At 46.6% G+C, this 13,409-nt stretch overlaps 2 protein-coding genes across 5 annotated transcripts in view; one reads left to right on the forward strand and one right to left on the reverse strand.

Annotated features, from left to right (window-relative positions):
- Positions 1-6,925: 6,925 nt before the first annotated feature.
- Positions 6,926-9,094, reverse strand: RGS9BP (regulator of G protein signaling 9 binding protein). The gene has a single exon (XM_017667185.3). The coding sequence runs from the start codon at positions 8,260-8,262 to the stop codon at positions 7,549-7,551; it is 714 nt and encodes a 237-aa protein (XP_017522674.3). The 5' UTR covers positions 8,263-9,094; the 3' UTR covers positions 6,926-7,548.
- A 216-nt stretch (positions 9,095-9,310) lies between these two features.
- ANKRD27 (ankyrin repeat domain 27) overlaps positions 9,311-13,409 on the forward strand; it is a 56,538-nt gene continuing 52,439 nt past the window's right edge. For all 4 annotated transcript variants that reach the window (XM_017667187.3, XM_037021541.2, XM_017667188.3 and 1 more), the window contains exon 1: positions 9,311-9,464. The gene's annotated coding sequence lies outside the window, so the exon portion shown is untranslated. The remainder of the gene's footprint in view (positions 9,465-13,409) is intronic.

Consider the following 13,409-nt stretch of genomic DNA (forward strand, 5'->3'; position numbering starts at 1 on the left):
TGGGGATTTCTGTCCACCTGGCTGTCATACTCCTACCTCCAAGAAAAATATCAGTGTCTCTCAGAAAGAGCCTGCTTAAATCTGAATCTTCTCTTTCACAACTGATCAGTCATCAACAGCTGCTCCCACAATTGATATAATTGATCATGCATTTGTTATGTTTTGGGGTGAACTACAGACCATACTTTTGCTAAGCTGCTGTCATTTTAATGTGGATTATTTCCTGGAGGAGAACCTACAGATGGCAGTACCAGGTTTTATGTTGATTTTTATTGGCATCGTTTCCTAAAGGTGCAAATCCCTGTGTACTGACTGCATCTCAGAAATAAAAAACAAGGCTGAACGTTGAGAAAAGCATACGAGGAGTCAAGGGAGGATACATGACTTATTAGGAGGGTATACCAACTTTCATCCACCTTGAGTCACAGAATCCACAGTTGGGGAATCCCTCCCTGAACTGCTTCCCAATTGCGTGCAGCTCTCTGCTCTAAGACAATCATTTCAGAATCCATTGTACAGACCGGGGTGGCCCCCTGGGGCCTATGTTTTTTTTAACATTCCCACACTCCCCAGGTAATTTCAGTACTATGAGCCATGAGAAGCTGTGAAAAGTGGTGACATGATCAAGTTCATATCTTCGAAGGTCACCCTGACAGCAGCTTGGTGACTCAGTTGTTTGGAACTGCACTGGAAACCCATGGAATGCTATTTAGACAGTAGGAAATGGACTTGATATAATGTGGTAATTGGTTGAATATACAGAGAAAGGGAGAAAAAGGAGTTAAAGTTCAGGCTTGGGAGACTGAAGTAGAAAAAGTCTTTTTCTACTTCACTTTTCACCCCAGAGAAAGTGATCCAAGAGAAAGGAAGAAAGAAACCACGATGCTTTTATGACTCAGCCTCAGAAGTCACACTCCGTCATTTCCACAGTATTCTATTACACTTCCCTATTCAGTGTGGGATGGGACTACATCCCTTCAGTAACAGTCCTTCAATCCTAGGAGTAAGAATAATCCTAAGAGTAATATTAATATTTACTAAGCCCTTACTGTGTGTGAAGTTCTAGGAACTTCGTATAATCCACACACTGTATAACCCTCACAAAACCTTACAAGGTGGAAACAGCTACTGCCATTTTACAGATGCAAAACTATTCATAGAGGGGTCAAGTGTCTTCAGCAAGGACACATTCTCTTCATTGTAAAATAACACCATTTTATAGTTAAAAATGTATAATTCAGTATCAGCTAGTTTTCCCAAAAGCTGGTCACTCCTGAATGAGATGACCAAGACCTGGAGTGCATAGCACAGTGATGCAGTTTGCTTGGACTTTAACCAATGCAGAACCATCTCCAGACTGCACACTGCCATGTCCATCTTACTCAGGAGGCTCTCCAATGATGCAACACCAGTTTATGCATGCATATAGAGAGCACATCCTATAACCCTCAGTTACCTTAGCTGTAGCCAAGAACCAAAATAGAAGCAAAGAACAGATCCTGAGTAGCAAAAGCGATACAAATATATTCTAATTGAATGCTCACAGGAAAAAATTAATTTATGGATATATTACCTATTGCTGTTAACAAATTCCTCTACAACTTGGTGGCTTAAAACAATAAACATATATCTCACAGTTTCTGTAAACCGGGAATTCAAGAACTTCAAAGCTGCATGGTTCTGGCCCAGTGTCTCCCACGAGATTTTGGTAGGCATGTCAGTGAAGGCTTGACTCGGGGGTGGGGGATCCACTTCCACGGTGGCTCACTCACATGGCTGTTGGCCAGAGGCCTCAGTTCCTCCCCACATGGGCCTCTCCTTAGGGGTAGTTGAATGTCTCTGATACTTGGCAGTGAACTTCCCCAGAGAAAGTGATCCAAGAGAAAGGAAGAAAGAAACCACGATGCTTTTATGACCCAGCCTCAGAAGTCGCACTCCATCATTTCCACAGTATCCTATTACACTTCCCTATTCAGTGTGGGATGGGACTACATGAAAATACAAGGAGGTGGGGATCATTGTGGGCCATCTTGGAGGCTGGCTACCACAGCGAATAAAAAAATGAAATCATCTGACTATTAGAAGAAAGTAAGTAAATTCCTCTATATAATCTTTGACTCAAAATCTAGAAGCAATAAAGGAAAAGAGTGATTAACTTGACACTGAGGAGACGTTTGATTATGACAATTTTTTATAACTTGATTATGACATATTTATAACTTGATTATGACAATGCCATAGAAAATCTAAGACATGATAAAATGGAAAAATTATCTGTAGTGCCTGTCACAATGCATTAAGAGAGAGAAAAAAACAGGAAAAAATACCCCTCCAATTGTGTGCAAAAATGGGCAAGAGATATGAAGACAGTTCACAGTGATTTATTTATTACTCACACAACCTCCAAGTGTCAGAATCTGTCTTCAGACTATCAACATATTCTCAGAGTGCCCTGCCCAACCCTGTTCTGCCAGGAGCACAGTGCCAGCTGCCCCAGGCCTGACAGTAAATACACAGAGCAATCCCCTACTAGTTCTAGCAATTGCCATGTGCCACTTGGTCATGAGAGAGTGAGTTGCTTTGTTTATGACAATGGTTGCTTACTTCATAGCTCAGGACCGTTTACTCTTTATTCTTATGTTCTATTGTTCCTTCCCAGCTATCTTTACGATAAGTTGACTTGATTTATTAGAACGTGCATAACCCTGAAAGAAAAAAAAAACTTACCAAACATGTTATGTTTCTTCTTACCCGTAATCCCAAGAAGGCTTTTATTTCAATCTCTAGCTCAGTAAGCCCAACTTCATTTCCATTATCCATTATTTATCAGGTTTTACAGTTGAAAAAAAAAGGAAGAGAACATAACCTGCAGGGCTAGGCATGGAGAGATGACTTCACCTGAGAGACTCAACAGCAGCAGGAAAGTTTGTTTAGCCTACCTGGAAACTAGGGTATGTCCCGGGATTAAACAAAATTCACCAGTGATTGAACAGTAACAGCTTATGCACCAAGGATGTTTTCTCATATCTCATGTTTATGTTTGCTCATAAAACATAGGGATTCCATTTATATGACATTCTGGCAAAGGCAAAACTATAGGGACAGAAATCAAATGAGTAGTTGCCAGAGCCTGGGGTGGGAGGAAAGGATTGGCTACAGAAAACATGAAGGAACTTTTGAGGAGTGATGGAAACATTCTGTCTTGATTGTGGTGATGGCTACATGATTGTATACATTTGTCAAAACTCAAAACTGCACTCCTCAGAAGGGTGAGTATTACTGTATTTAAATTACACACTAATAAGTTTGACTTAAAAATGTATAGATTCCAACTTCTGAATCAATATGAATTTCAATCTGTTTTCTGTTTAATAAATACTAGGCTTTCTTGGACTCAGCCTCAGAGTCTGAATTTAAATTCCTAATCTAACTTAAATGCTATAAATAAGTAGAATTTACACACATTTGCTTTTAAGTCCCTTCATTAATTCTGATGTGGACTAAAATCACAGTAAGCTTAGTTCATTTGATTGTTAATATTCATATGGAATTTCTAACAGACTAATTTTATTTTTTTTAATTAAGGTATTATTGATATACACTCTTATGAAGGTTTCACATGAGCAGCATTGTGGTTTCGACATTCACCCATATTATTAAGTCCCCCCTACCCCATTGCAGTTTTTGTCCATCAGCATAGTAAGATGCCATAAAATTATTACTTGTCTTCTCTGTGACCTACCTATATTGCATGTGCTAATTTTAATGCCCTTTAATCCCTTCTCCCACGCTCCCAACCCCCCCTCCCTAAACCCTTCCCTTTGGTAAATGCTAGTCCCTTCTTGAAGTCTATGAGTCTGCTGCTGTTTTGTTCTTTCAGTTTTACTTTGTTCACTAACAGACTAATTTTAGACAATAACCACCAAAATCTAAGTTTCTATTTCACTATTGCACCCAAACCAACAGTAAACACCAAAAAGAAAAAAAAACCTGAACAAAATAACACTTTCTTGTTTGACTGAATTGTTAAGTGTTTTAAGCTCTGGGAGGGATGTTTGAGTTCATTAGTACAGATACCCCACCCCACCCCCATCCCACAAATGAGAGAAGTGAGGCACAGGGAGATCAATGACTTGTCTGATGGGCTTGGAAAGAGAGAGGCACAGTCCCTGCCCATCACTGGCCTGGTCTTGAGGGGGGCGGCACTCCCCAAAGGAACAGAAGAGGTGAGTCTTGCAGCACTTCGTTTCTCAGGCTCACACTCTTAACAAGCAGTCATTACAGAATAGAGAACTACATCTGAAAAGCAATCAAATAGCTAAAAATGTAAAATGTATCCATGCACATTGAAAAGGAAAATGCAGCATTACCAGGGACCTCATTCACACCAGAACTCTTTCAACCAAAACTACTTTTTAGACATCACACATCTTAAACATCACACAACTTCCTGTAGACCTGAGATAAATCATGAAGTTTATGCTCCAATTTTATTTACCAAAAATATTTTTCCCTTTGTGGCATTTAAAAGCAATTTCTTGGAGCACAGAGAAAAGAAATTGCCAGGTACTTTTTCCTCTCACAAACATTATTCCTTTTTGTTTTCATCTTTTTTAAACTAATAGTAATAGCTCAAAGTTCCCATGATAAGTCAGGATATTTCAAGGTCATATCTTCTCAGTATCAGATAAAGCAGTACTATTTTCTCCAAAGAGAAGCAAGGGATGATTTTTCTTTACAGGTACTTAACCTCACCAGAGATTTGTATAGCATTTAACTTTGGAAGAAAATATTTATCCTTTAACTTGTACCTTTAATTTGGGAAAGTAGATGTTCTCTGTCATAGCCTCTAACATTGACCATTTCTAACATTTTGAATTTTTTTTAATCATGTATATCAGATCATATCAAATGTTTTTAGAAAATTAATGACTCTGATATCAAACATGTAAAATGAATTAGGTTTCTATCAGACAGCAACGCCTTGAATTATATATAGAAACGAGAGCAGAGAGATAGAGTTAGAAAGCAGCCTATCGCTCAAGGAGAAAGTGATTTTATTTGCATCACATAACAAAAGTTCTTTTAGGCAATTTCATAACTCAAAATAATACCAAATATTTCTAGTGTCTAGAATTTTCAAACTCAAAGGGTCATCTAGGTTAATAGTTTCACAGGATAAATGTTTATTCTAATTCAGCTTTTTTCTTGTGTTTGCAACATTTTACCACTAATTTCAGTGAGCAGAGGATTCTCAAAATCAAGTACACAGCTGATTGCACAGAAATTAAATACAAGGCAAGGATCTGCCATGTGGGGGAAAGAGTATCAACAAAAAAAATTTATCCCAGTTGCTGTCTATGGACACACAACTTCTGATGGGCTGTTTCTTTAATAGGTTTTGCTGAACACTGTTTTTTTTTTTTCATGAACCAAAACATCTTGATAAGAACACAGAGTCACAGTCTTAGAAACAAAAGAATATATTTAGGGCTTAGTTTTTAGGGACATTTTCTGACACTGGAAAATGTTAAAATCTTTCCTGAGAGATGAAACTTTGGGGAAGGTGACAGAGCTTCCCTGTTGTGCTGTATGTGGCAGGAGGAAGAGTGGTTGAAAAACTGTGGCATCTCTGAAGGTGCCCTGGTCAACAGGTGCAAAATAACTTGAAGTGGCCTCTATTCGGATGAGGCAGAAGGAGTTCCTTTTATTAGTTATTGTCATAAAACTCTTAATTGACTTAAGACCTGGTGGATCTTTAAAAGCCATTATCACAGACACACACAAATAGACCCCATGTTTTCATTATTGAAGTTACTGGAATCTGTGTGCTGAGGAGGAACTGGAATGGTCTGGGCTGGGAAGGTGGTCCTTAGGACTGGATGTCCAGACAACACTTCTGCTATTTGCCTCTACCCGTCGGCCCTCCAAAGCTGCCCTTTTGATGAATTGTCAATTCCCTCCTCCTGGTCCCCTTTCTCACTTCTGGGGTACAAAAGAAAACCAAAATCCTTGTCAGTTTTCAGGCAAATCAGTCTCTGGGTTTTATTCCAGATTACTTTTAGAGAGATAAACGCCATCTGTTTTCTTAGCCTTACTTCTCCAACAATGCTCTCTCTGGACCACAGGTGGCACTGCTCAGTCAAATTCCAGCCTTGTCGCAGGATTTTCCACATTTTCAACTTTACTGACTGAAAGAAGCAGAGGCCACTTCAATCATCTAAACCTTGGTTCCAGTAGTTTATGCTCTTACCTCCTGCGTTCAAGGAGATCGACTTAAACAGATGTATGTTTAGTAACCAAGGCTTATAAGTAAAGACTGCTGTGTTTGATTCATTGGCACCTATGAATTCTTGGCTAAGTGTCCTTTATTTAAAAACAGCTTTTATAGTAAGAATATGGTTGGTTATGTGGTTTTTCTTGAAAATTATGGTAATTTTTAAAAAGCTTCTTAAGTTCTGAGTTAAAGCTTTTACATTCTAACTCAATCTCGGGGCTAATTGGCTGAAAACCTCTGTGCATCATTGATGCAATTTTATCCTCTCAGAGAGCTGTGCAGCTCCCTCCAAAGCAAGTTCTCCTCCAGGCCAGCAAACCAAATGCAGGAGATAGATAGGATTAAGGGCTCCAAAGAGGATTCCCCAGCCCTCTCCCAACAGAGGATCAAAAATTCTGGTCTAGTTCTGGAACAGAAATACAGTCCAGCAAAGGAGAAAGTGCCTGTTTAAATAGCATGTGTCCCTTCCCTTCCCAAAGCTTGTGCCCCTCCCAGGCTGACTCGAGGATGCGATTTTCAATAGACAAATATGCACAGTGGACCCAGGCTGGGGGGGGGGGGGCAGGTTCCCTTGTCTGAATTCCTAAGCAGAGTCAGACCTTTCGGGGGGTAGGGGGGCGGAAAGAAGTCACGACTCCAGACCTCTTCTATCTGCTTTTTGTGGCTATGTGCCAAGAAGCAAAATCGTTCGTCAAAGAGAAAGCACTTTGCACGAACTTCTATTTGCACATGCTCCTAAATTTAGGCCCCAAATGATGAAGGTAATAAAAACTGCTTACATCTTCTTGCGTTGCTTGTCCAGGAAACAAAACCACCAGCCACACACAGCAAAACAGCTCCCCTCTCCTTTATTTCACTTAACCCCCTTTTTAAACTGCCCCACGCAGAGATTGGGAATCGCTGACGGGTGGGGGCTGCAAGCTCGATTCAGTGTAAATACACCCCAGCAGCTCGGGAAACCCGGAGGAATCTGGGGACTGTCACTGTGGGCGATTGTCTATTAATAGGGGATAAAACACTGCATACATTAGCGCTAATGCCCTGGTGGCCCCTGCAAAATTAACTCCTCCTAGGCCAGCAAGAGGAAACCAGGTTTTGTCCAGGCAGATGTGTGCTTGAAACGCGCGTGTATATATATGCACCTAGGGATTTCGAACCGCTCCCCTTAAACATGCCAGATCCCCCTCCCATTCCAAGTCTTGGCGGTTGGGTTCCTCCCAGAAGGGGTGTCCCGGGTGGCAATGGTGGTGGCGGGATCCGTCAGGTGTCGGTCAGCTCAGCTTCGCCACGCAGACGGCCAGGGCCACAGCTGCCAGCAGCACGGCGCTGAAAACGGTGGCGGCCAGAGCCTTGCTCAGGTCACAGGGCCGCGCACGCTCCTCCGTGGACACGCCGCGCGCCGAGGAGGCGCCGGCGCTGCCACTGGACATGAGTTCGGCTCCTGCAACCTGCCGGGCTTGCACAGTCCAGCGGGGCACGTTGACCTTCATCTCCATGTCGTGAATCATCTCCTCCATCTGAAGGATCTCCCGCTTTAGCTCGAGCTGGTCGTTCACGTCGAAGTCGCTGTCCGCTTCGTGCCGCAGGCTGCGGGCGCTCAGAGCGCGCGCTGCTATGCCCGTCCCGCAGCCTGCCACCCCGGTGCGCACGAGCGTCCTCCGCGGCGCATGCAGCTGGAAAGCGGCGCCCAGCGCCAGCGCGCGCCGCATGTCGGCTTCCAGCAGATCCAGGCAGCTGGAGAAGGCCACCCAGAGGCGCTCGAACTCGGCGCGCTCTTCGGCGCCCAGGCCCCGATCGCGCAGGGCGGCAGTCAGCGGGGCGCGGATGGCCTCTGCCAGCTCCTGAGCCTTCTGGCGCGTCTTCTGCAGCTCCTCACGCAGGTTCTGCGAGTCCGCCGAGCCGCCGACGGTCAGCACCAGGTGGTGGTAGCATGCGGTCGCCTTGTTGAGCGCGTCCAGCAGCGCCTTGCACTCTTCTCGCGCCATGGCTGTGCGCTCTGACCGCCAGCGCCCCTTTCGGCCTCACGCCTTCAGCGCGGCAGGACGCCACCAGCCCCGACTGCGGCCTTGGGACAGCGGCCCGCGCGCTCTTCATGGCCCCAGACACACTTTATGCTGACGCTACTGTCGACAGAGGCTCTCAGGACCCGCGACTAGCGCCTCCGCGCACCTGCCGCTGAGAAGGAGCCTCCGGTAGCTGTCTCCGGTCCTCTCGTCCATCCTCCCCAAATGCACCCCGGGTCACAGGCCGAGTCTCTGCCCGGCCCTCGCCTTCACGGTGGCCCCCTGAGAAGCCCAAATCACCAGCAGATGCCCCATCATTCTCCCGTGCCGTCGCCAGGGTTGGCCAGCTACCACGCCCCATGCTCTGCCTTAGCATGCTGTCTAGGGCGACCAGGTTCGGTTGTTAGGATCCGCCCACTCCTTTCTGTCCTCTCCGGGCGCTTCCATCCCGTGGACCACGGATAGGCGGGGCCCCACGCGGGGCTATCACGTGTAGGTCCCCCATTTCCTCCTCCTCTTCACCCCATTACAGTTCTGGAATATGATCGCTTGGCAGATTCAACTCTCCTCTGTTTCACAGATGGGAAACTGAAGCCCTGGTTTAAAAAAAAGGTGGGTGGAGTTCCGGAGGCTCGGAATGGGCATGCGACGCCCATTCAAGAGAGAGGAGTAGAACCAGGGACCCTGGTTCCCAGACTCTGTCAACGACGGGAGTGTTGTGCCTCTTGACTGGTAACCTCCTTTCTGCAAAGCTACCAGTAAAGGGCCATCCGCGGGGCGAGACCCCTGGCCTCCGCATGCCAGTCCGGCCCGCTTTCCGGCTACCAAGCTTGGACCCACCCCTAGTGTCAGATCAGCCCTCAGTCCCGCCCTCTTCTCGTTCCGGGCACGCGCAGTCCGCGGCTCTGGGCTAGTCCCTCCAGAGTAGGAAGCTCTGTGCGCCGCCCGAGCCCCACCCGGGCTGCATGGGCTCAATGATTGCTCTGCCTGCACGTCACTCTGGATAAGGACGGCTGCTCATTGGGCTGACAGGAGGCGTGGCTCCGCCCCACGGCGGTGTAGGGGTTGGCCAGAGAGCGGAGCAGCCGAGCTCGGGTGGTGGGCGCTGAAGTCCCCGCTAAGGGGCTGGGAGGTATCGCCGTCGCTCTGGGAAAGGGCAGGGAGTGAAACTATGTAGGCTTTAAGTAAGTGTCTTTTTTCCTGCCTCCTCCCCGACTCCCTACCCTCTGGACTGCTGCGCCCCGGGACCCAGGGGCCGGGCGGCGCCCCGGAGCGGGAAGGGGGAGGGGCTCCTTTCCCTCCGCTGCCGGCGCCCCAGGTTGGGCTTGCCTGTCCCGCAGGGTGGACCGCCCCTCCCGCGCGCTCCCAGTCCGGGGTGCATCAGGGCTCTCCCTGCGTGTCGTGTGCGAAGGTTGAGGTGGCGAAAATGTGCCCTCTGATACCCGTGGCTCCTGGGCGGGCCAGCGGGTCCGGGGTCCAGTGAGCTCGGACTCGGGGGCAGTGGGCGGGGCTGTCGCTCGGGGGCTGAGGATCCTCTGGTTTTCTGGCGGCCTGGCCCCGCGGGTGGAAGGGAGGCTGTGGGTGGAGTTCCGGAGACTCGGGCCTTGCGGCCCCCGGTGGTGGAAAGGGGGAATCCCTTGCGTGCCTGCTTCTCGCGGGGCGGGGTCTCCTCGTCCTGCTGGTTAAGGATTACCCCAGGAAAACTCTTTAGCACCAAGAGATGTTCCGGACTCTGTGTTCACTTCTTTTTGTAGAACATGGACTGGCCATAACTGCCCGAGCCGATCTGTGCTTCTCTGGCCACCCCTTGAGGCCACCCCGGTAGGCTGACAGTGCTGGGCCACGGGAGCAGGTGGTGCCACTTCGTGGAAGATGTAGCACATTTAGGGAAGGAGGGGCCGGATGATGAGACTGAAGGGACTACTAGTTTTTAGTCGAGCTGGGATTTTCTTAAGTTTACGAGTTTCATGGAGAGGGGCCTCTATTTTGATTAAGTAATGCGCCGCTGCCACCCCAGCCCTAGAAAAAGGGCAGTGGATATTTGTGGAATACCCTTGAGGCCACCTCGCCTCGCGTGGCTGTGAGGCAGCACGGAAGGGCCAGAACGCTGGACCTCAGGGGCTTGCTTTCAGGGCTCTGTCCCTTAAACGGTAGATCTATCGGCCGTTGGTGGCAAGGTCCTGGGCCCTCTGGGCCTTGGCCAATTTTCTGCGGTGGAAGGTCTCAGCTACCCACTGGCCAAAAGGCCTTGACGGGGCAAGAGTAGTTTTCAGGACAAAATGAATGGAAGGAGGGGGAACCCATCACTCCGGGGAAACAGGGGAGATGAGGCTGCAGAGGGGAAGGGGAGGCTGGAAGTGAGAGGTCCTTAATGACACTTCTTTTCTGGAAGTTGAGAGTTCATCTAGTAGGGAGTGGAGGAGAAGCTACCCACCTCCCCACCCCATCCCACCTCACCCACCCATCCTCAGGGTGTATATTCCCAAATCACCAGCAGATGCCTGAAACTGCAGATCCTATATATACTATGTGTTTTTCCTAGGCATATGTACCTATGACAAAGTTTAATTTATAATTTAGACACAGAAAGGATTAATAACAATGACTAATAATAAAATAGAATAATTATAATTACTGTAATGAAAGTTATGTGAATGTGGCTCTCAGAATATCGTTTTGTAATATACTCACCCTTCTTGTGGTGATGTGCGAAGATAAAATGCCTACATGATGAGATGAAGTGAGGTGAATGACTAGGCATTGTGAGTAGCATTAGGCACTATTGACCTGGTGATATGTCAGAAGGAGGACCTTCTGCTTCTGTCTTGCCATTTCAGTTACCCAAGGAGAGTGAAAATGTAGGTAAGCTCAAGCTTCCTTCAACACCTCACTATCATTTTGTTCAAGTGGATGAATAAAATGAGGGCTGCTGTACTGTGCAGACCTCAGTGTTGAAAAGATCACTTTATTGTCTTGGGTGGGCAGTTTTGAGTGTGACCAGGCAGAACCTGTAGGTCACCAAGGGGGAGGTGCAGAATGGGAGCAGGAAGATACTTCGGATTAGCCCCAGTGGCAGGAAAGCATTTGGAGCTCTTAAGTTGGGAGGACAGTTTGGCTGAGCTCTGCCCACCTTGACTTGTCACCTGAAATAATCCTGCCTGGCAGCATTGCTGGTAGAACAAGCAGTAGTGCCTGCACAGGGCCTGGTGCCAAGGTGTTGGCTGTGCTTCCTTGTGGCTCTTAGACGGTATTGTCCTTAGAGCGGCAGCTGCTGGGTCTTTCGTATTGACATGTCTGTGTGTTGTTAGTGTTTCTGTCGGGGCTGTCCCTCTGTTTAATGAATTGCCAGGATTAGGTTGGTGTCCAGTAGCTTCATCCTCTTCTAGAGGAGCAGGGGAATGTGACCATGTGATGATAGCTACCAGACCTAGAAAGGACTGAGACCTGAGGAATCTGGACCTGATTTGTCCTGAGGTTGCTTCCACATCTCCCAGCCCCTGAGGTGTGGCCCTTGGAACCCCTGCCCTTCTGTCCAAGATGTGGTCAGGGAGGTGGGTGCTGGTGGCGCCACCTGCAGCTACTTGATGGGTTCCTCTGAACTTTCCTGCTCAGTTGGTGGGAACACCCCTCTTCCAGGCCTTTTTAGCCAGCAATGAGTGCACAGAGCTTTGTTTGTTTTTGTTTCTGGCTTTTTTCTAGTGCCTGTGTGGCTGCCTGGGGCCAGCCTCAAGCCCTTTCCTGGATACGGGCAGTGGATTTCCAGGTCATGTGAGAGATGTTCCTCTCTGGGGGCTCAAGCTTCCTTCAACACCTCACTATCATTTTGTTCAAGTGGATGAATAATTAGAATGTGCCTAAAGTGAGCCAGGTGGCCAGGTGCAGGCTGGGTGATTTGAAGAGGATCTTTGAGAAAAATAACGGTAGGATTCATGGACATTATGGGCCAGGACCCAAGTGACTGTAATACCATTCCTTACATTATCAAATTGCTTCCATTTGGTATTAAACATAGGTAAGTAGAAAATTTTCCCTTTCTGTCTTTTTCTTCTGAATCACAAATCCAACCAGCTGGAGAATATTACTTATCAGTTGGAGAAGATGCCCTGTCAGGGTCTTTGGCCAGGGCCCTGGAAGGATAGGAACAGCCACAGCAGTGGGATTTCAGCAGGTAGTACATCTCTGTGAGGCACAGACCTTTCTGTGCTGGATTCTCCTGAGCCAGGCTGCATGCTGTCACCAGTTGGTCCCTGATCACCCAGACTCATCTCGGTTGGCAGTATAGTTGAAAGACCACGAGTATGCACATTACCTCCTGAATGTCCAGTATTGGTTTGAGGCCTCACCTGGCTCCCCTGTTCATAGAGTAAGCTCAGAAATCATGGTCAGGGATATTTCTGGTATCTTTGACTAACTTCACTAGCTTTCCTATAAATCATCCCATCATCTGAGCTTAGGTAGGGGTAGAGTTTTTTAAAATAAGTTTTGTAAGAGCATTCACTCATCTTTCCAACTTTACAAGGGAAAGTCAGTTTACTTTGCATGTTATTTTAAAATATAAAACTAATTCTTGCTAGTAAACTTGTCATGGTGTTAAATTATCTTTAAGTATTTACCCCTATATAAGAATTAAACTCTGGCATTAAACACTAGATTGTATGTGATTATTACACATTCTTAACAATGGAACAGAAAAGTTGAGAACAGTGCTGGACAGAGCCCTTTGAATCCCTGCTTCTGGACAGAGGGTTCAGTTAGTGGCAACTGGGAGGACTGATTTTCAAGAGAAAGCTGATGACTTGGAACTGAAACAGCGAAATCTGCTCCGTTCACCAGCAGTGCTTGCCAAGAGTCTTGTGTGTTTACACAGTTCATGCATTTCAACTGAGTTTTGATGTGGCATTCAGGGGCCTTACCTTACTGCCCCTTTCTGACCCACTCTTACCATTACTATTATTTTTATTATATATATATGTATATATATATATATATATATATAATTTTATTATTATCATTAGTCTTATTACTTCCCTGGACTCAGCTTCTCCTGTAGTCAAAATAAGTTCACTCTGAATTTTCTGTTCCTACAGGAACCTGTTTGTGCCTCCTAAACCTTTGACCCTGCTCTAGTG

Source organism: Manis javanica, chromosome 17 (assembly GCF_040802235.1).
Source record: "Manis javanica isolate MJ-LG chromosome 17, MJ_LKY, whole genome shotgun sequence".
NCBI classification, from domain to species: Eukaryota; Metazoa; Chordata; class Mammalia; order Pholidota; family Manidae; genus Manis; species Manis javanica.